General features: G+C 38.9%; 1 protein-coding gene across 1 annotated transcript in view; it reads right to left on the reverse strand.

The window, feature by feature from the left end:
- LOC124711917 (fatty acid synthase-like) overlaps positions 1–23,966 on the reverse strand; it is a 436,120-nt gene that overhangs the window by 105,995 nt on the left and 306,159 nt on the right. The window contains exon 28 of the mRNA XM_047242172.1: positions 20,761–20,941. Within this exon, the coding sequence (XP_047098128.1) occupies positions 20,761–20,941 (181 nt within the window). The remainder of the gene's footprint in view (positions 1–20,760; positions 20,942–23,966) is intronic.

Consider the following 23,966-nt stretch of genomic DNA (forward strand, 5'->3'; position numbering starts at 1 on the left):
CAACAGTGAGCCTTACAAATAATATAACTGTCACATCTAAATATACATCATAGTCTGCAAGCCTAAGAACAGTGTGTGGTGGAGGGTACACCTGGCACTACAAACTGATCCGTGTTTTCAAGTTCCACTCATGCATGGTGTGTGAGAAGACTGATTGTCAATAACCCTCTACATTAGCTCTAATTTCTCAAATTTTCTCAACACCATCATTTCATGAGGTGTATGTGGAAGGAAGTAATATGTTGTCTGACTCTTCCCAGAAAGTGCTCATTCAAAATTTCAATAGCAAATCTCTCTGTGATGTACAACACCTCTCTCGTAGCATCTGCAACTGGATTTATTTGAGCAAACCTGTCACGCTCCTGCACTGCTCATTGTTGGATCTTCTCTATCTTTTGGATTAGTTCTATTTGGCAAGGATTCCAATGAGTTACATTACCTTGAGATTTTTCCTATGAATCTCAGTCTGGGAGCTGCTTTTCCTACCATGTTTTATATGGTCACTCTACTTAATGTTACTCTGGGTAATTACTCCTACATATTTTATGGTAGATGTTTCCAGCAATTTGTCATCAATAGTGTAATTGTATAGTAATGAATTTCTTTTCGTCTGTATGTGCTGTATGTTACATTTATTTACATTCAGGGTGAACTACCAGGACCTGCAACATTTATCAACCCTTTGCAGGTCATTCTGCAAATCAGTATCGTTTTCTGACACTGCTGCTCTCTTATACACAACAGCATTATCTGTGAACAATCTTAAAGAACTTCCAACACTTTGTACTAGATCATTTATATACATTATAACAGTAATGGGCACATCACACTTCCTTGAGATACCCTGTAAATTACATTTCCATGTGCCGATTATGTTCCATTATGTATGTGTTGAGTTTTATCTGCAAGGAAGACTTGGTAAGCTCACATATTTTTCATTAAGTGGCAGTGATCAACTTGAGCACCATTCTTTACAGTGCTGTGCATCTCATGGATGGACAGAGTGAGCTTAGTTATGAAAGATTTCTGTTTGGAGACTCTCTGAGAATAGTGTGACTGGTGTAACTTTTATTTTAGCAGGCAATTAATCTCTGATCCCAAACTGGGAGGGGGGGGGGGGGGAGGTAGATTCTCTAACTAACTATCCTAATAGGTGCTTTCTGCGTGCAGTGCACAGCTGCAGCTCACCTACAAATGGGAACCCTATAATTTTACACCCAGTATCGGAGATTGAGAAATTTTCTCAGATACTATCACAGAGTCGTACAGAGCCTCTGGTTTAGACTTGCACTCTGCTCCAAACCAGAGGACTGTGATCAACCCTGAGTGTGATGTTATACATAGTCAGCTTAGCATGCAACCTGTATGCTATGCTCATTGCCTTTGCCTAATTCACCATTCACCAAAAGGAACCAAGTATGGTGTCAGAACACAAGCAGCAGGCGTCATTCATGCCAACATATGTCACTATTCCCAGCTGGTTGCACCCAGTGTGCCCAATAGACACTGTAAATCCTACTCTGCATCACAGGTGAGACCTGTGGCAAAGATAGCAAGTGCACAATGACATTCTCTCCTGCCCTACATGCTATTCCCTGAGGGGCTCCACTACCTGCCTGATGTTGGAGCTCCCAATGACTGGTATATCTGCCCTCTGCAATTCTAAGGACTGGGCAGGAAAATAGGCCAATGGCGCAACTGGAGAGGCATCCCATGCTGGTTGACTCAGAAGTATTATCAGCACTGGGTAGCACCTAGTACCTGTTCCTAAGATGTAAGGAGCCACCGTGCAGCCTTTTTCCTCTTTCACCTTTTGTAGAATGAACAGAAAACCCACCACTATCTGCCACTCGAGTGAGGATGAATCAGTCAAATGTTGTGTATCAGAAGACAAAAGAGAACATTATCTGACTGTGGTGCTACTGAGTGCACACAAAATATAATAAGCAGAATAAACAAACACTAAAATCTGCTCTGCAGAGTTCTCACTATAGCCTGAGACTGCAAGATCTGCAAACTCTTAAACCAGAAATAAATTTTTCTACTGAACATGGATATATCAACACTTACTTTTTAGTAGAAACTTTGCTTACATAAAAGTATCTTGCAAAATAAATATGCAAACTCCAAAGCAATGATCTAAACTATACATCATGTACTAACAAGAGATTTAAATGTAATCATGTGACCTGTGGTGTGGGATTTCTGGCAGTGGACAAGTATATGAAGAAGCCATCTCACACAAAGATATGTACTAAGATTTATGGAAAATCAATAACTTAGATTAACTTCATAAAAACTAGTTTATATGGTAAAATACACAGGTACAGTGTATTTCTTCACACAAGTACATGAAAAAATGGAAACTAAACTAAATGACTGTGTATCAGTCAACTGCTGCAGGTGCTACCACTACAGGGCATCCTGTTGGCTCAGCATCTGCTGCTACTACTGCCACTCTCTAAGTCCATCTCAATATCATTCGCATGGCAAGGTATTGCATCCTCCACCCATTTGTGTGGTAATATCTGGGGTGGAACAGGTAATGTGGGGAACAGGGGAGACTAGTATCTCCACCAACAGCTTTGTGACAATTGGAGATGTGGCTTCGGCCAGAGGGACCTTTACTGACAGAGGTAGCATTGAATAACTGAGGGCAACAGTTCAATTTCTAAAAGTGCCCCATGCATGTTACCTTGCAGTGGGTGAGGGTCAGAAGCTTAAGAAGATGGTGTGGAAATCTGAGTTTGGGCTGTATGGGAGGCAAAGCTAGCAGTGGTGGTAATCTTGAGTGGTTTTGAGCGAGTCTCTTAAGTTTTTACAACGGTGAATGAATAAACTTCTTTAATAAACAGTTTGATTGTTTCTTAAAACATATGCCATTAAAATTTATACATTTTTCCACATCTACATCTATACTCCAGAAACAAATTATGATATATGACGCAGGGTAATTTGTGTGCTATGGCCACTTTCCTCTTTTCTGTTCCAGTCTTGAATGGTCTGAGGGAAGAAAGACTGCTAGTAAGTGCCCATGTGAACTTAAACCTCTCTAATTTTACTTTTCAGGTATTTTGTCAGATATACAGTATGTAAGAGGGAGCAATATATCAGTTAACTCTTAAAGGAATATATGCTTTCAGAACTTTAACAATAAACCACACCATGATGCAGAATGCCTCTTTTGCAGTGTCTGGCACTAGAGTTGGCCGAGTATCTCCAAGACACTTCTGCACCGACTAAATGAACCTGTAATGAAATACACTGCTCTTCTACATTTCCTCTATCAGTCCTATATGGTATGGATCACAGACTGATGAGCAATATTCAAGTATTGGTTGAAATGGAAATGAGCGTAAGGCATTGTTGGCTAGGAGGCCCCTATTCAGGTAAGTTTGGGCGCCAAGTGCCAGTCTTAGTACGTTCGACGCCACATTGGGCGACTTGCACACCGGTGATGATGAGGGCAAGACAACACCCAGTCCCCCAACCCGGCTGGGATTTGAACCCAGTCCCACTTGAATGGGAGGTGAGTACATTACCACCCAGCTAAGCAGACGGATGCCCAAGTATTGGTTGAATGATGGTTTTGTAAGCTACTTCCTTTGTGGGTGGAAAGCATTCCCTGAGGATTCTTCCAACAAATCTCAGTATTGCCTGATCTGCGATTAGATTTATGTTGTTGGACCGCTTCAATCACTCCATACGTGTTCTCCTAGATAATTTATGGATGTGGCCTGCTTTCTGTCATTATTGTACAATTGTATAATCACACGATAATGAGTCTTTCTGCCTATTTATGCACAATGCATTACATTTGTTTATGTAGGGGCACAACTGGCAAGCTCTGCATTAAGTGCTGATCTTCTTCAGGTCTTCTTCTATTTTACTACACTTTTTTAGCATTGGGATTTCTCTGTGTATGGCAGCATTATCCACAAAAAGTCTGTATGAAGCTTCTTATGTTATCCACTAGGTTATTTATATAGACTGTGAAAAGTAATGGTACACTAACACTCCCTTACATAATATACATTTAGTATACAGGGTGCTCCATTGATCGTGACCGGGCTAAATATCTCACGAAATAAGCATCAAACGAAAAAACTACAAAGAACGAAACTTGTCTAGCTTGAAGGGGGAAACCAGATGGCGCTATGGTTGGCTCGCTAGATGACGCTACCATAGGTCAAATGGATATCAACTGTGTTTTTTTAAATAGGAACCCCCATTTTTTATTACATATTCATATAGTATGTATAGAAATATGAATGTTTTAGTGGGACCACTTTTTACGCTTTGTGATAGATGACACTGTAATAGTCACAAACATATGGCTCACAATTTTAACAAACAGTTGGTAACAGGTAGGTTTTTTAAATTAAAATACAGAATGTAGGTACATTTGAACATTTAATTTCGGTTGTTCCAATGTGATACATGTACCTTTGTGAACTTATTATTTCTGAGAATGCATGCTGTTACAGCGTGATTACCTGTAAATACCACATTAATGCAATAAATGCTCATAATGATGTCCGTCAACCTCAATGCATTTGGCAATACATGTAACAACATTCCTCTCAAGAGCAAGTAGTTTGCCTGCCGTAATGTTCGCAAATGCATTGACAATGCGCTGACGCATGTTGTCAGGCGTTGTCGGTGGATCACGATAGCAAATATCCTTCAACTTTCCCAACAGAAAGAAATCCGAGGACATCAGATGCGGTGTTGGTATGGTGCTTCGACGACCAATCCACCTGTCATGAAATATGCTATTCAATACTGCTCCAACCGCACAAAAGCTATGTGCCAGACATCCATCATGTTGGAAGTACATCGCCATTCTGTCATGCAGTGAAACATCTTGTAGTAACATCGGTAGAACATTACGCAGGAAATCAGCATACATTGCACCATTTTGATTGCCATCGATAAAATGGGGGCCAATTATCCTTCCTCCCATAATGCCGCACCATACATTAACCCATCAAGGTCGCTGATGTTCCATTTGTCACAGATATCGTGGATTTTCCATTGCCCAATAGTGCATATTATGGCAGTTTACGTTACCGCTGTTGGTGAATGATGCTTCGTCACTAAACAGAATGCTGTCATCATCCTGTAATTTCTCTTGTACCCAGTGGCAGAACTGTACACGATGTTCAAAGTCATCACCATGCAATTCCTGGTGCATAGAAATATGGTACGAGTGCAATCATTGCTGATGTAGCATTCTCAACACCAACGTTTTTGAGATTCCCCATTCTCATGCAATTTGCCTGCTACTGACGTGCAGATTATCTGCAACAGCAGCTAAAACACCTAATTGGGCATCATCATTTGTTGCAGGTTGTGGTTGACGTTTCACACGTGGCTGAACACTTCCTGTTGCCTTAAAAAACATAACTACCAGGCAAATGGTCCGGACACTTGGATGATGTCGTCCAGGATACCAAGCAGCATACATAGCACACTCCTGTTGGGCATTTTGATCACAATAGCCATACATCAACACGGTATCAACCTTTTCCGCAATTGGTAAATGGTCCATTTTAACACAGGTAATGTATCATGAAGCAAATACCGTCCGCACTGGCAGAATGTTACGTGATACCACGTACTTATAGGTTTGTGACTATTACAGCACCATCTATCACAAAGTGAAAAAAGTGGTCCAACTAAAACATACATATTTCTTTACATACCACATGAATATGTAATAAAAAATGGGGGTTTGCGTGAGTGTGTGTGTGCGCGTGTGTGTATGTGTGTCTATTGCTGACAAAGGCCTTAATGGCCAAAAGCTATAACTGTGCGAATCTTTTTGTTGTGCCTATCATGACTCGTCAGCTCCGCTATATAATGAGTAGCAACTTTCCTTCCCAAATTTTTTTCAACAGTTTGACAAAATGCTGTCATTTCTATAGATGTGAAATAACATGGACCAGTTCAATTTCTTACAATGGAGTGGTAGTTTAATTCCACTGCACATTTCAACACATTATTCTAACAATAATCCAAGAGATGTTCAATTTGATATTAAAAAAAAGAAGAAATGTCAGAGACTGTTACACTACAACAACTTTCTACCAATTACACTACAACAACTTTCTACCAAATAATAGCTATGTAAATTCTCACGATATAGTAATTAGCACAATAACATAATTAGTGTACTGAAAATCAATCAGAATCTAACATAAGAGGTGAATCGTTCATTAGTTTATTTAGAAAGACAAGCATGAGAGATATGGCATGAATCAAAATATACATCAAAGCATTAGTTAGAGCATTCATTGATAATCAACTGTCACTATATAAAAATTGTTAGTTTTCATTCAAGCTACATCTAACATAATAAAATTAGAAGAAAATATATTACCTGGAAGGAGAGCAGCTCCTATTTCTACACCTACATCTATTACATCTACACATAAGAAACCATTGCAAAGAGCATGTCAGAGGGTACTCACTATATCTATTAAAGTTTCTTCCTATTGTTTAGGTGCAGAGTGAGCCTGGTCAGGACAGCCAAGGTGTGGGCATCTTTAAGGGGCACTAAACCATAAGACGTAGAATTTTAAAACTAAACGCAGTTTATTACTTATATAGGTTATTATTGGATTTAATCAGGTCAGCAGAAAAGGCCACCAGCCAGACTTGCTGGGGCCAAGAGGTGACGCATTTGGCATTTCAGAACTGAAGTCCACATAGGAGTTAGTAAATAAACACAGTCTAGCTAGCTGGATCCTGGTGCCAGAGACTATTTACAGAATCCCCTCATCCTGGTGTTTGAGTGACTTGCCATTGCTTTCTAACCTTCTCCAAGCATCCCATCCCTGTCTTCTTCTGAAGGCAGGTATTATTAGTTCTGAAAGCTGGGCAGTTTATTATTTTCACTTTCATATGAGTCTATAGGCAGTATTATCTGTCTTGTTTTCTGAAGCTGGAAAGCTATTCTGACTCATAATTTATTATATAACTTACAACATCCTCATGAGACAAGCTGCTTGTAATTTTGTATGTACTTTTTATTAATAAATCTTAGAGAAGCATCATATGCAAAATAAGGGAAAGGTAACTGCTCGCCTATAGCAGACCAATGCATGGCACACAGAAAGACATAGCAGGAAACACTATTCACACTAGTTTTCAAGTACTTGCTCTTTCTCACTAAAACACACCCTCCTGTGGTTACAGGGAGACTGGTTTAGGGAAGCAGCAGTTTAATACTATTTCCTCTGCAGCTCCTGATGATTAGTTTCTTTTTCTTTGTGTGTCTCAAGGCTCATAACAGCATGTTTTGCATGTGTATCTGGTTTCTGCAATATATTTTTTGTTTTGAGTGAACAGTGATTCTATGGATAAGAACAAATGGTTTAAATGGCTCTGAGCACTATACGACTTAACTTCTGCGGTCATCAGTCGCCTAGAACTTAGAACTAATTAAAGCTAACTAACCTAAGGACATCACACACATCCATGCCCGAGGCAGGATTCGAACCTGCTACCGCAGCGGTCGCTCGGTTCCAGACTGTAGCGCCTAGAACTGCACGGCCACTCCGCCCGGCGGATAAGAACATCTTGGAGTGTTTACTTGGAATAACATTTTGAAAATGCATCCTGATAAATCATAGAGGATTTTTAACACCAGTGCATGCTTCTCTCCCATGTTTTCAGTGTTCTTATGCCTATGGTTTTTTTATGTGATACAAATGAAACTCTACTATTGAACTTATTCACTCCTTTGTGGTTCTATGGAGAGAATGAATACCTCCACAACATAAAAAAAAACTTGTACCATTTAATAGCCTTAAATACTATTCTGATTGAGTTAAGGAGCCCGTAGGAGTAGCAAACTGTTCCAAAACTTGAGCTGTGTCCTACCAACACACTCCGCTTCCTTCACCTTTTCACCAGTCTTTTCCATATCAAGCATTTCTGTGAGGTAACAGGTAAATGAGAAACAATATTCTCTTTTGTTGCAGCACTTGAGGTAAACATAGTAATGAAGATATAAAAAGAAGTCTGTGCACAAAAGCCACCTGTCACAATTGAGCATATATGACATTTCCAAATATCACCAAATTTCCCCCAAATTGTGTAACTTGATTGTTGCTGTTGTACATGTACACAGAATGAAATGGGAGGTAAAGAGTTGTAACAGTCACTTGATGCAAATGATCATTATTGCACATCATGTCATCTGGACTGATTAAATGGGCCGAAAAGTAATCTTCCTTTACTGTAACTGAAATGCGCTGTGGAACAAGGCACAAATTTTACTGAGAATATTCCTAATTTTGAATAAACCAGAATAGTCACTGAAGTGAAGGAAGGATTTACAAGAACAATGCAAAAGGATCTAAGGAAATAATTTCCCAGGTGTAATGGATCTGGGAGATGTGTTATTTTCTTCCGGATTGGTCGATACCAAATTGTAAATGTTTTCTTATATTTTTTGTCAGAATTTTTTATTGTTATTTGCCTTATCTTATGTTAATAAAGGGACTGATTACAAGTGGAAGCTTGTGTGTTGTGTAAAATGTCTTTGACGCTGGAGTCGTCTTTGACTGTAGTCAGTCGGCAGTGAACTCTTGGTGTGTGTTGACAGTAGAACAATGTGCAGGTCGCCGTCATAAATAATTTGCTAGTGAAAAAAAAAAAAAAAAGAATTATGTTACTATTTTTTTATATAAACTTTAAGAAGAAACCACATTCGAAGAAATGGTATTTGAAGCACCAAAAATGAAGCAAACGCATTGAACCAGGTCATTTCTGCAGCCAACAAAGATGCATTGTGGAATCATACTTCCACTAGACAACTGAAGCCAAGACCAATATCGCCTTGTAAACATCTAACGGAAAAGGTACTGTCACAAAATATGCCAAATTTAAGTAAATAAAAATAGTGAGCATATTTCACAGGAAACCATAGCATCCAAAAATTAATCTTGACCAATAAATGCTAATTTTTGGAATGAAGTTTCTTAAATCTTGTATTCATTCACCTTGCCACATTGACTGATGTGATATGCTGTACATTTCATCTAATCTTTCCATCAAAAATATCAGGTAAAGTGATAAATTGTTTAAAGTGTTCCCTGTTTGACACATGTGATCTGAAGCTCAGTCATTAGACACAATAGTAAATAGTTGAAAATCGATTTTTTCTCATGGAATCTGCTCTTAAAATACATATTTTTCCTCAGGTGTTTCACTATTACTTTCAGACATTGTAACAGAGTGAGGTGGGATCACCTTATTTTTTCTTGGACCACTCCTGACATCAAGTTTCTACTTTCTTATCCATCCAGGAACTCACAAGATTTTATTATTCAACAGGTAATTTCCCAAACACTAATGACATTTGGTTTAACAGGAAATAATTTTCATAAAGAAATATTCATAATTTAAGTTTCATCAAGAACATCTACAGATGAAACTTACAGTGATCTAATGGATGTTTCTGGCTAAATTGGCATAGCTCATTTTAAAACCCTCATTCTCCTCTTCTCCATAAGCATTTTCTTTTTCCAAATACTTTCTATTTCAAAAATTATTCATAAAATTCTCATGTTCAAGAATGTTCAAATTTCAACTTGTGAATAAAGAAATATTCATTTCAACTTCTGATTATTTGCAAAGTTCAGTCTCACAGTTTAGCAGCCCTCCATTTTTCTTATTACATAAATGACCAGTTCTTCTAGCAAAACTTGTTAGTTCAGTAATTATTTGATATGGAAAACTTTGTTTCTTTAGCGATTTTTAGATGGTTGTATGAGAATGAAGTCTTTCACAATGGCACTATTGTATAAAACATTCTCCAACTTCTTGCCATTTTAGTTCAGGGCAAAACCTCGAACTTTTCATTATTACTTCCATTATCTTCATCAGGAGCAGCTGACGGTTGCTCCTGATGAAAAAGGTGGAGGTAACTGTCGAAAGATCATGGTTTTACCATGAGTTGATGTAGAAAGTAGACTGAGCAAGTTTTATACAATTTTTAGATGGCTTTGGAAGTTCAGCAGAAGCAGAAATATGAAACAGTTCGTATAAATATTGAAACAAAGGACAGAAAACACCGAAAGTAAAAAGTAACCAAAACTAAGCCTAGGAAAGGTGGCAGGAAAACTACTAAAATGTAACAATATTTTACAAAAAGTCATCAATAATAGTATTTAAAGGTCTATTTGGCTTTGACACAGATTGTTTTTACAAAGTGGACCTATCCTCCCACCATAGTAATCTGTTTCTGGTTCCTATGTACTGACTTGAACCCACTGCCACTTACGGTTTTCAACTTGTTGGCTTCAGGTGTGAACAGTCTTTTTAAGAGCAGGCAAGGAGGTGGTGATGGGAGGAGGAAGAGTTTTATTAGAAACCATTGAATTATTTTATATTATTAGCATGAACTTACACTTGATATTTCAGTTGAGATGTTTATTCAGTTATTCCATATTGTATGTCAATAACGTGTGAAACTGTGTCCAGCAGTAACTATGCTACTTTGGACTGTTATCGTTATCTGAGATAAAGAATTTGGTTCTGTTAAAAAGCTACCCAATTTTCCATGTCAGGTCAGGAGCATGTTGGGTGAGCTACATGTGGTTCTTGTCCTATACTACAGTGGTGTGGCTTGTGTCTGGCTGTCCCATATGTGCCACACTTTGATAGCATGCTTTCTGTTCCTGAAGGCTCAGTACTAACATGTTGCTGCTGGAGCTCATATGTTGTGATGAGAGCTTCGTCTTGAATTTTGCTAAGTTTTGTCAACATGGAGGATGTGGTTTTTGTGGGTACATTCGGTGGTTTTTACATTTTGTCTCATTATGTTGTAGGTTCCAGTTCAATTTTAAGGGAATGTTGATGACACAATTCATCCTATTTGCACTACTGGGCATTAAAATTGCTACACCAAGAAGAAATACAGATGATAAACGGGAATTCACTGGACAAATATATTATACTAGAATTGACATGTGATTACATTTTCATGCAATTTGGGTGCATAGATCCTGAGAAATCAGTACCTAGAACAACCACCTCTAGCCATAATAATGGCCTTGATATGCCTGGGAATTTAGTCAAACGGATGGCGTGTACAGGTACAGCTGCCCATGCCAGTTGCTCGGCCACCATTGACCAGACGTTTTCAATTGGTGAGAGATCTGGAGAACATTTTCTGTATCCAGAAAGGCCCGTACAGGACCTGCAACATGCGGTTGTGCATTATCCTGCTGAAATGTACGGTTTCACAGGGATCAAATGAAGGGTAGAGCCACAGGTTGTAACACATCTGAAATGTAACGTCCACTGTTGAAAGTGCCGTCAATGTCAACAAGAGGTGACCGAGACATGTAACCAATGTCACCCCAAACCTTCACGCTGGGTGATACGCCAGTATAGTGATCATGAATACACATTTTCAATGTGCGTTCACTGTGATGTCACCAAACACGGGTGCGACCATCATGATGCTGTAAACAGAACCTGGATTCATCTGAAAAAACGACGCTTTTGCCATTCGTGCACCCAGGTTTGTCGTTGAGTACACCATCGCCTGTCTGTAATGCAGTGGCAAGGGTAACCGCAGCCATAGTCTCCGAGTTGATAGTCCATGCTGCTTCAAATGTCATTGAACTGTTCCTGGAGATGGTTGTTGTCTTGCAAACATCCCCATCTGTTGGCTCAGGGATCGAGACGTGGCTGCACAATCCGTTTCAGCCATGCGGATAAGATGCCTGTCATCTCGACTGCTAGTGATACGAGGCCGTTGGGATCCAGCACAGCATTCTGTATTACCCTCCTGAACCCACCGATTCCATATTCTGCTAAAAGTCATTGGATCTCGACCAACGCGAGCGGCAATGTCGCGATAGAGTAAACCGCAATTGCGATTGGCTACAGTCCGACCTTTATCAAAGTCAGAAACGTGATGGTACGCATTTCTCCTCCTTACATGAGGCATCACAACAACATTTCACCAGGCAATGCCAGTCAACTGCTGTTTGTGTATGAGAAATCGGTTGGAAACTTCCCTCATGTCAGCACGTTGTAGGTGTCACCACCGGCACCAACCTTGTGCGAATGCTCTGAAAAGCTAATGATTTGTATATCACAGCATCTTCTTCCTGTTGGTTAAATTTTGTGTCTGTAGTATGTCATCTTCATGGTGTAGCAATTTTAATGGCCAGTAGTGTACAATTTGACATTACACACATTTGGCTTATTAGAATTATTTGGTCAATGAATGTCGGGTCTTCTATCTATCCTCACATCTGGGTCCCATATGATGTAGTTTATACAAGTATTTATTTTTTATTGTTGTTATTTGGGATTGGTATTATATGCAGTTTTTTAATAGATATTTCCCTTTGATATTCAGATAGCCCCCTGAAGATGTAGCTTTAAGCTATGGAACTGATTGTGGTCCCAAACAGAGGATCTTACATACAGTTGTTCATGGTTTTCATTCCACAAGACATAACTGCATGTGAATCAGTCACGAGTTCAACATAGCATGTGCTTAGTCTGTGGGTACTGTAGTGACACCACTATTTTGTGGATGTTATTCTGGAAATAGCAGCTCTGCTATGGCTGTGTTGAAAGCTGTGGGCAGTTGACAGATGCTGGGACATCGGTATGTTAATTTCATCAACACTCCTGTTTACCTGCCATGAGGCAGGCTAGGCCATGCCTCACACTTATGGTGATGTAGCACAAGCACTGTGCAGCTGCTGGACAGGCCAGCTGCACATTGCTGAGCCATGGAGGTTGTTGATTCATTAGTGATTGGGAGCACTGTGCTGGCTTGGCAAACTTTCCATTAACCGATATAAATACTCATTTATTTTAGAAGATGTATGAACATTCTGGCAGCACCCACAATAATGTGAGGGCCACGCCAGTCACTACTTGGTGATTTGTCAACAAGCAGCCAATACCGATGTGGGCCACCATCTCTGCCAGACCAATTACCAGTATTAAATCCACCACCTGGGGACTAAGCACTTGTGATGGATGAGCCACTTCTAAGCTCTCTACAGCCACAGATGAACTTCTGCCTCATAGGGCAGCAGTTCACATGCAACTTGGTGCAGCTGGCTGCACACAGACAGTGGGGCAAGCACTCCTGTAACTGCCATCATCACCTGCTGTGTCATGCTCTTCTTCTGGGTCCTTACGGTCTCCATGAGAATTCTGGCAGTTGTACGCACTACCACAAGATTTCACAGTGTGCAAACTTGGGAGTGCATTGCTGAAACAGTTAAATAATTGTCAGCATTGCTAGGTACAGATATCACAGCCGGCCACCCCACTGGCAGCAGGCATCTGCAACAACCAGAGAGGCCTCTACGTTCATGCCTTAGGGGGTCTGTCTGCGGCATCACAGCACTGAAAATGGTGTAGCACAAATTGAATAAAAGTTGTCTCCATCTTAACACCTGCACCATAGAAGCCTCTTACCTTTAGGTGACTATAGTTTGGTCTCAGAATTTGTCGCCCACCTGCTGGTACCAGCAGAGTCACTCTCCATGCAACATGACAGCACAACTGCACCATGTACAATCCTCACACAGTGGGGTGAGTGAACAGACTATTGAACTGTTTTGGTAGTTCTTCCTGTTTTTGTGTATAGAGAACGTGGGGTCTAGGCAAGAGATTTACCAGCATTTGACAGTAATTTTAGTGCAGCACTCAGAACCAGGTGATGTTGTCACTTCTGTGGTCATACAAGGGAGCAATATTTGCAATCTGTGAAATGTACCCAGCATAACTTGCTACATCATCCTGCACTATATACTACTGATTAAGTGGCATTAGTTATTTTAATTGTCATAGAAGTTATTATTTGGCTACACAATACACAGAAGCAAAATGGCTCATGATGAGACATGGGTTGTAACTGATGCATCATAGTGTATAACCTATTGTTGTTTGTTGTTCTGTTTCACATACTGTGTATTGGAAATTAATGATCCTCAATGGCAAACACAGAGGCTATGCAGCCATCCTTAATGAGGTAGCATGGTTAAGTGAAGATAAAACAGACAGACCTGGGCAGTTGAACAACTAGCATTAAATTTGTTGATGTTGAGAGTCATTTGCCACTCTCTGTACTAAGTGTTGATCATCTGCAGGTCTCCCTGCATTCCCCAACAATTTGTAGCATTATGACTTCTATGTATACAGCATCATCCACAAAAAGCCTCATGTAACCTCCGACATTATCTACTCGGCCATTTATATATACCGTGAAAAGGAATTATCCTACAACACTCTCTTTGGACAAATCTTAAGTTGCTTTTACGTTTAAATACTTCCCTGCTTTTAGACTGACATGCTGTGTTCTGTTTGCTAGAAACTCTTCAATCCAATCACACAGTTTGTCTGATATTCCATTAGATCATATTTTATTCATTAACAGTAAGGGTGGAATGTATTGAACCCCTTCCAAAAGTCCAGTATCTAATACCTTCCAGAAGTCAAGGACCACGGCATTTCCTTGGACATATGTTTCTACTGCTTTCTAAGTCTTGTGGATGAGCTGGGTTTTGTATGATAGATATTTTTGAAACTCATGTTGATTCCTACAGAGGAGATTTTAAGTCTCTAGAAATATCATAAACAAGAGCATAAAACATGTTCCAAAATTCTATCACAGACTGTTGTTCGAAATATAGACCTATAATTTTGTGCATCTGTTCAACGACCCTTCTTGAAAACATGAGTGACCTGTGCTTTTTTCCAATCATTAGGAACACTTTGATTTTCAAGAGGCCTGAAGTACACTGCTACTGGAACAGGGACAAGTTCTTTCGCATACACTGTGTAGAATCAAACTGGTATCCCATCATGTCAAGTAGCCTTTCCTATGTTGATTGATTTCTGTTGCTTTTCCCTTGGTCACATTTTTCAGTATTTATCATTTTTCCATTTAAGTGACGATTTAAAAGGATGAATTACAGTATGACCTTCCTTTATTAAACAGTACTGGAAAAAGATGCTGAGTATTTCAGTCTTTTCTGTGGCAGCTTCTGTTTCAACACTGTAATGGTCACAGAATGTCTGGATGGATGGCATTGATCCATTTACTGATTTAACATAAAACCAAATCAGTCTTTTCTGTGGCAACTTTTGTTTCAATGCTGTAATGGTCACAGAATGTCTGGATAGATGGCTTTGATCCATTTACTGATTTAACAAAAAACCAAAGTGTTTTAGGATATCTGTCAAGTAGATAGGTAGAATTTTACTTTTGAATTCATTGAACTCTTCACTTTCAGCCCTTCTAAGCTAATTTTGGCTTCATTTAGACTTTGTTTGCCCTGAGGCTGTGGCTATGTTTGAATATCCAGAGAAGCTCTTTTTGGTTTTTTAGCAGGTTTTTAACTTGGTTGTTGAACTATGGTGGGTTTTTTCCATCCCTCATAGTTTTGCTTGTATGGTGCTCTTGAACTTTGTCTATTGATGCTCAAGATTGTCAGTGCTGGTGATGAAATATAGTAAGAAATTAATCTATTGTCACTCTTGCTAAACAGAAAGATCTTCTTACCTTTCTTTTTATTCCTATTTAAAGCTGGATGATGCTTAATGGCCTTACGATCACTGATAATGGCCTTACGATCACTGATTCCTTGTTCTGTGCTAACTGAATTGAAAAGTTCATGTCTGTTTGTCACCAACAAGTCTAGGATGTTATCCTCACAAGCTGATTTTATGATTAACTGCTCAAGATCAATTTTGGATAAAGTACTTAGAACAATTTCACTCAATTCTGTGTCCCTACTATCCACCCTAATCACTTGAATCTCCCAATGTATAGACAGTAAGTTAAAATCTCCACCTAAAATTATAATATGACAATGAAATTCATGCAAAATATTCAGCAAGTTTCTGCTAAAACATTCCACCATTACTGCTGCTGAGGCAGGAGGTTTATAAAAGCATCTGCTGACCATATTCGATCCACATCTAACATTTACCTTCACCTAAATTGTTTCACATTCTACATCTGTACTAATCCCACTAGATATCATCCTGTCTTCTGTTGCTACAAACACGCTTACATCACCAGTGTTCAACCTATCTCTGTGATATACATTCCAGTTTGGAGTTGAGAATTTCTTTGCTACTGACAACAACTTTTAATCAGCTTTTTCTCCCCAGCAGTAGCACTATGTGGGCCTGTTCCCATTTATAAACAAGACTTGTTCTGGGTTCTTTTCATAGACACTCCTGCAGTTAACTAATGCTATATTAACAATTTCTTTCTCTGATCTGCTATGATGAATGCTATCCTGTCTTGAATCAAAATGCATCTTTTTGGGGCTGCGAGGGAATTTCTCTATTCTAAAAAATAATAAGTGCAGGCCTTAACTAGATGAAATGTAAGTATTTCTTTCCCACAGATCTAAGGAGTAAGTTCCATCCATTAGGGATGTTTCCTGGTGACTGATGAAGACAGCATTCTTCTTTCCTTGGGCTCATCATCAATATCAAAGGGCGCCATTCAGGATTTTAAAAAAAGTGCCAGAAACATTTCAGTTGTTGTTGGATGGGTTACTATGTGGGCTGAAACCTCAGCAACGTATGTTATACCTCAGTAACATGACACAGCACATACATATATTATGAGGGTTTTTAAATGGTTGCATGCAGCACATTTGACACAAAGTACTAAGGAGTGTCATTTTGTTTTGGTGGGAGTTGTATATGTGGGGCATGTAACTGGTACTGAAGTGGTCAAAACAATCTAAGGTAAGTACAGGCACTGCAAGATTTTCCGTTTCTTAGGTTTAGTAAAGAATTACAATCGTTCTTGAGTCTGGCAAATAGTTATACACTACTGGCCATTAAAATTGCTACACCATGAAGATGACATGCTACAGATGTGAAATTTAATGGACAGGAAGAAGATGCTGTGATATGCAAACGATTAGCTTTTCAGACCATTCACACAAGGTTGGTGCCAGTGGCGACACCTACAACGTACTGACGTGAGGAAAGTTTCCAACCGATTTCTCATACACAAACAGCAGTTGACTGGCACTGCCTGATGAAACATTGTTGTGATGCCTCGTGTAAGGAGGAGAAATGCGTAACATCACATTTCCGACTTTGATAAAGGTCGACTTGTAGCCTATCGCGATTGCGGTTTATCGTATTGTGACATTGCTGCTCGCATTGGAAGAGATCCAATGACTGTTAGCAGAATATGGAATCGGTGGGTTCAGGAGGGTAATAAGGAATGCCGTGCTGGATCCCAGCGGCCTAGTATCACTAGCAGTCGACATGACAGGCATCTTATCCACATGGCTGTAACGGATAGTGCAGCCACATCTCGATCCCTGAGTCAACAGATGGGGACGTTTGCAAGACAACAACCATCTGCACGAACAGTTCGACGACGTTTGCAGCAGCATGGACTATCAGTTCGGAGACCATGGCTCCAGTTACCCTTGACACTGCATCACAGACAGGAGCACCTGCGACGGTGTACTCAATGATGGTCGCATCCGTGTTTGGTAACATCGTAGTGAACGCACATTGGAAGCGTGTATTCGTCATCGCCATACTGGCATATCACCCTGTGTGAGGGTATGGGGTGCCATTGGTTACACGTCTTGGTCACCTCTTGTTCGTATTGACAGCACTTTGAACAGTGGACGTTCCATTTCAGATGTGTTACGACCTGTGGCTCTACCCTTCATTTGATCTCTGCGAAACCCAACATTTCAGCAGGATAATGCACAACCGCATGTTGCAGATCCTGTACGGGCGTTTCTAGATACAGAAAATGTTCAACTGCTGCCCTGGCCAGCACATTCTCCAGATCTCTCACCAACTGAAAACGTCTGGTCAATGGTGGCCGAACAACTGAATCATCACAATACACCAGTCACTACTCTTTATGAACTGTGGTATCGTGTTGAAGATGCATGGGCAGCTGTATCTGTACACACCATCCAAGCTCTGTTTGACTCAATGCCCAGGCACATTAAGGCCGTTATTACGGCCAGAGCTGGTTGTTCTGGGGACTGATTTCTCAGGATCTATGCACCCAAGCTGCGTGAAAATGTAGTCACATGTCAGTTCTAGTATAATATATTTGTCCAATGAATACACATTTATCATCTGCATTTCTTCTTGGTGTAGCAATTTTAATGGCCAGTAGTGTAGATATTTGTATAAGGGTTTGCAGACATGATGAGGCCACTTACACAGCTATTAAAGAAAGGCATGAAGTTCATGAGGGCAAAGGAAAGCCAGGACAGATTCAAGGAATTGATGAGAGCATTAACATAAAGTCCAGTGTTAATTTTTTCTAGACTGTGAGAAAAAGTTTCTGCTTCATGAGGTACTTCAAATCAGAAACTGGGATGTGTTTTGAATCAGGTAGTAAATGGTGGAGAATATCTTTTATCATATGCTGCTCAGCAGTCGAATAGAGTGGAGAGGAACTACTCTACAACAGGAAAGGAAAGACACAGCTTGTTCAATGGGATTATGTATTTTCATGATGACAACTGCAAGCTGTATGCGGAACAGCCTCAGTTCATTGTATGTGATGGCCTTTTATGTAAGATGACAAGACTGAAGTCACACATGGTAGTGCCAGCAAAGCTGAAGGAAGAAGATCTGAAGGAAGTACATGATCATATGCTGTCTGGCCATGAACGCTGTAGAACAACAAACAGGAAGGGAAAGGCATGCTACTGGTCAATGAGTGTTAAGAAGATGTGGGCTAGTATGTAAGAAATTGTATTCAAAGTGGACAATGAGCAGATATGAGCCATAAGCAAACATTGCAAACACTGAAAAGGTTGCCAGAAGTGACTAAATCTACTCTAATGACTGGGATGTATATCCTTGGACCATGTAACCAGACTTCCGTGTGGAACTGTTTTGTGTTGACTATTTTTGATCACTTTTCTCAGTACAAAGAACTGATCACTATCCTTAATCAATAAGCAGCAATAGTGGCACAAGCATTGGTCAACAGCTGTTTGCTAAATTTTGTGGCCAGAAACCATAATAATTGACCAAGGGACAAATTTTATGTTGTTTTTGATAGAACTAATATGTCATTTGTTACGGGTGAGGAATTAAGAAAGTCCATGGTGCCCACAGACTAATGGTAAAATGAAATATATGCTTTTTACTACTGGTGGGATGTTGGATCACTACATGCACTCGCACTGTAATGACTGGTGTATGTACTTATCATTTGTTGTGGCAGCATATAATCTGAAGGACCACTGGAAGGAAGATGGCTTCACCGTTTGACAAGGTCAGGTATATATTAAGCATTTTGCCAAAATGTTGGGAAAGGTAGGGAGGCATGTTCCAAATGCCAAAGCCCTGAAACATAAAGTGCAGGTAGGAAACCACATGGGAAAATTAACACAACAGGGGACAAGACAGTGGGTAGTGTTATGGAGTTCTTATATCCCGAATAGTAAGCCCAAATGTTTGTTAGCAGGGACCATATCAGGTAACTGAAATGACATCACTTGTTAACATCAAACTTAAATTACCGATTCATATAAAAACAGTTCACACTGAATACCTATGATCATTTCAAGGCACTCCAGATGCATGGGCATAAGTATCACCATCAACCATGGAGAAAGTGAATGGCAGTAGGAAGAAGGGTGTGAGCAAAACCCATGCACAAGCAGTGCATGTAATAACATATGAGTTGATTTCAAGGAATTAGGAAAGAATATTTAATATTGAGTATTATGTTGTGTACAATTAAGGGCTTAGGTTGTATTGCAATATCAATTACAATATGCTATTGGGTGTCAGGAAGCTACTGTGTGGTTATATTGCAGAATTTGTTAGCGGAAGATTTGGGGAAATGTATTTATTTATTTTTCATTTTGTGTGTGTGGGTGTAGCATTGCAGTTTTGTGTTCAGTGTATGTTAATAAGATATTTAAATGTTTCTTTCCATGTCTACTGGGTATAAGACCTTTCCAAAGGCGGTAGAAGTGAATGATTGCAGCTCCCTGTTCCCAAGCTGCCACTTGTCAGAGGCTAAGCATTTAGAACTACATGGCAGTGTATAAATGGTTAGCAGAACAGGATTTAATGCAACTGGGCCAACATTTCACCCATCAGCCACTGTTATAGGAGAGACCAAGTTAAAAGTTATGCACCCAAAGTTGCATCAGCCAGAAAAGCTGCTAGAGGTGCTTCCGATGAAAAATTTGACCTATCAAAATAAAATATTAGGCCCTGGTCTAAACCTTATTTGAATCAGCAAACAGACACAAAAGCAGGATGAATTTTGGCAGAGCAAATGCTACAACATGTGCACCAGTAAAGAAGGAGCAACAACATATGGTCATGGCCATGAGTGTCACAATAACAGCCACAACGTCAGCTTTGACTCAGTTTTGTGCAGCATTTGTCTACCTTAGGTGAAGGGTTGCTCAACAACATGACCCTGTAGTGCACCAAATAAAACTAGACTGATTAATTATTCATACAGAAAATAGAGAGGTGACATACAGAATGTTCAGGATAAGTTTAAAATTTAGTAATAGGGGAAGTGTATTTTGGTACTAAGAATGTGTGAAACTCAAAGAGTTGAATACTTGCAGAAAACACAGAGAGACAGAAACACACATTTTTGAAATCATCATTGACAGCTGACAGAACTTTAATTTATAGCACACGTATGGACATGATGTTTTACACAATATTATACAAAATACATCAAAATATCTGTTAGGTACATACCTATATGCTTGCTCAACTTCATCCACCTTAAAAATAGTTTTTATGAGTGGTTTCACAGAGCCTTCAGTAATAGCATTTTGAAAATCTTTACCAAGAGCTATAAGATCATCGACCATATTGTCAGACAATGCATCCAACATTACACCATGGAAACTGATATCACGGGATAAAAAGTCCATAGCTGTAAAACAACATAAAATGATTGTTTTAAAATTATATTCATAACAAATTTAACTGTAGGTATAGATTCTGAGTAGCATTAAATCAGAACTTTATTATATTTTATTGCCAAAGTGACAAAAAAAATCTTTGGCAAAAAATACATTTGTCACAACTTGAGATGCAGAATTATATGATTGCAAACATGTGAGAAGAAAGAGAAACATTTCCTTACTGTGTATGAAAAGGGAAACAGAGCAAGGTTGACAGTGTATAACAATTATGACTTGACTGAACCTCTAAAAGATATCTCCACAACTGTGGACAGGTTGCAAGGAAATAAGAAACAGGAAGTGTGACATGAGCAGAGGTTAGGGGAAAAAGAAGTTACTCGAGGGAAAACAAGATAAAATGGAATGGTTTTACACAACTTTTACGCTTCCAATAACTGTACCTCTTATAAATTCTTCAACTTTCATAACTTTCTAATTGATGAAATGGAATGGAAATTTTGAAAGATAAAGAATAAATCATATATTTTACTTTCATGTGTTTGTTGGCTCTAGTCTTAACATTTAATTTAAAAACAAACTAATAAATACATCTATCACTTTTGTCTGAAATATTGTCAGTATTCACTATTTGCTTGATTTCAAATAAAGTGTAAATTTTAAATATGGAGTATCAAGTGAAATTTGTGACTGCATTGAAAACTTTTTGGTAGGGAGGGTGCAGCATGTCATCTTGGATGGAGAGTCACTGTCAGATGTAGGGATAACTACCCCAAGGAAGTGTGTTGGGACCCTTGCTGTTCATGTTGTATATTAACCACCCTGCAGACAAAATTAATAGTAAAATCGGGCTTTTTGGAGATGCTGCAGTACCATCTAAAAGAAGTTGCATAAATATTCGGCTTTTTGGAGATGCTGTAGTACCATCTGAAAGAAGTTGCATAAATATTCAATCAGATCTTGATAAGATTTCAAAGTGGTGCAGAGGCTGACAACTTGCTTTAAATGTTAAGAAATGTAAAATTTTGCACTTCACAAAATGAAAAAATGAAGTGTCCTATGACTATAATACCAATGAGTCAAAACTGGAATTGGCCAACTCATACAAATACCTGGGTGTAACACTTTGTAGGGGTATGAAATGGAATGATCACATAGGATCAGTTGTGGGTACAGCAGGTGGTAGAGTTCGACTTATTGGTACATTACTGGGGATTGCAATCACCCTATCTACAATGAGGATTGCTTACAAATCACTTATATGGCCAATTCTACAATATTCCTCAAGTGTGTTGGATTTGTATCAGATAGGACTAACAGGGGATGTTGAATGTATACAGGGAATGGCAGCACAAATGTTCACAGATTTGTGTAATCAATGGGAAAGTGTCACAGAGATACTGAAAGACCTGAACTGGAAAACTCTTGACAGGTATTCATGGGAAAGGGAAAAAGTGGTTTGAATCATACGTACAAAATGGAACACAGATTGTAGGACTGATGTCAGATTACTCGAACCACAAATAAATTTAGCATCAGATGCAAAAAAAGTGGAAATAGGAGTGCTGCAAGGCAGTATTCTAGGTCCCTTATTATTCCTTGTCTACATAAATGACTTTCACATCTCAGATGGAGCAGCAAAGGCCATACTATTTGCAGATGACACTAGTGTGATAACAGGTGCACCAACGCAAATACTACAAACAACTACTGATCAAGTAATAAAGAATGTCCACACTTGGTTCAATGCAAACCATCTGACATTAAATGCAAATAAAATAAATTATATGCAGTTTGGAAAACTATGTCAAAATGAAACTCTTGATCTGTTGTAGGGTGACAAGGCCATAGACAGAGTGGCATCAACAAAATTTCTGGGAATTTATGTAGATGAAAATCTTAATTTTAATGATCATGTAATGAAACTTGTGCAGAAACTTAACTCGGCTTGTTTCGCTCTTAGAATTATTGCTAATGTTTGTACTGCAGAGGGTCTCAGGATGGCATATTTTGGCTATTTTCAGTCTCTTGCAACATATGGAATAATATTTTGGGGTTCCACCACTTGCTGACTAAAACAAATCTTTGTGTTACAGAAGAGGGCTATCCAAATAATAACACATAGTCATCCACAGTCACAATGCAAACCCTTATTCAACAAGCTTAAAGTTCTAACAATACCTTCCTTATATATATACAAATGTGTTTTATATGTTAGCCCCCACCTTGCAGATTTTCAGACAAATACTGACTTGTGTAACTACAATGCCCGAAATAGCACAGCACTCCATACTCAGTGAACAAGAAGAACACACACACAAAGGCATATGAGCCATATGGGTACAAAACTCTACAACATGCTGCCAGGCAACATCAAAAAGTTAGAAGATGAAAACAGATTTAAAGTAAAATTTAAAGAATTTGTACTTGAACAATGTTTTTACTCGGTAAATGACTATTTAGGCCAATAAATGATTCTGATAATGTTTATATTAAGGCAAAACTGAAAACACTGTCTTTCATCCCCTAAGTTTCTGTTAATTTTTTAAATCTGGTGAGCAGCTGTTGAGTGTGGTAAAATCTTTACTGACTTATTGTATTGAATACAAGGACTTCCTGTTTAGGGAAGACAAAAGTAAAGCCTTAGGGCAGACAGACTATGCAGTTATAATACTGTTAGTATACATGTACAAAAAGTTGTATTACTGTGTTTTGTATGACCAAGTACTATTTTTTGTTCATTTTTTGTACAATTTTGTATGTATTATTGTTTGTAGTACTTTATGTGAAATTTTGTATGTTACTTTTGCACAGATTGTTTGCCATAGATTTACATGTACTTTTGGACAACACCATACAATATTTATTGTCTACAGATGGATAAATAAATAAATAGATAAATACCCTGAGAAAATCTGTTAACAAAGTTTCAAGAAACGGCTTTAAATAATTACTTTAGGAATATACTGCAACCGGCTATCACTCAAATAGGGAGCATAAAGATAAGATTAGAATAATTACTGCATGCACAGAGGC

The sequence above is a fragment of the Schistocerca piceifrons genome, chromosome 8, assembly GCF_021461385.2.
Source record: "Schistocerca piceifrons isolate TAMUIC-IGC-003096 chromosome 8, iqSchPice1.1, whole genome shotgun sequence".
Lineage (NCBI taxonomy): Eukaryota > Metazoa > Arthropoda > Insecta > Orthoptera > Acrididae > Schistocerca > Schistocerca piceifrons.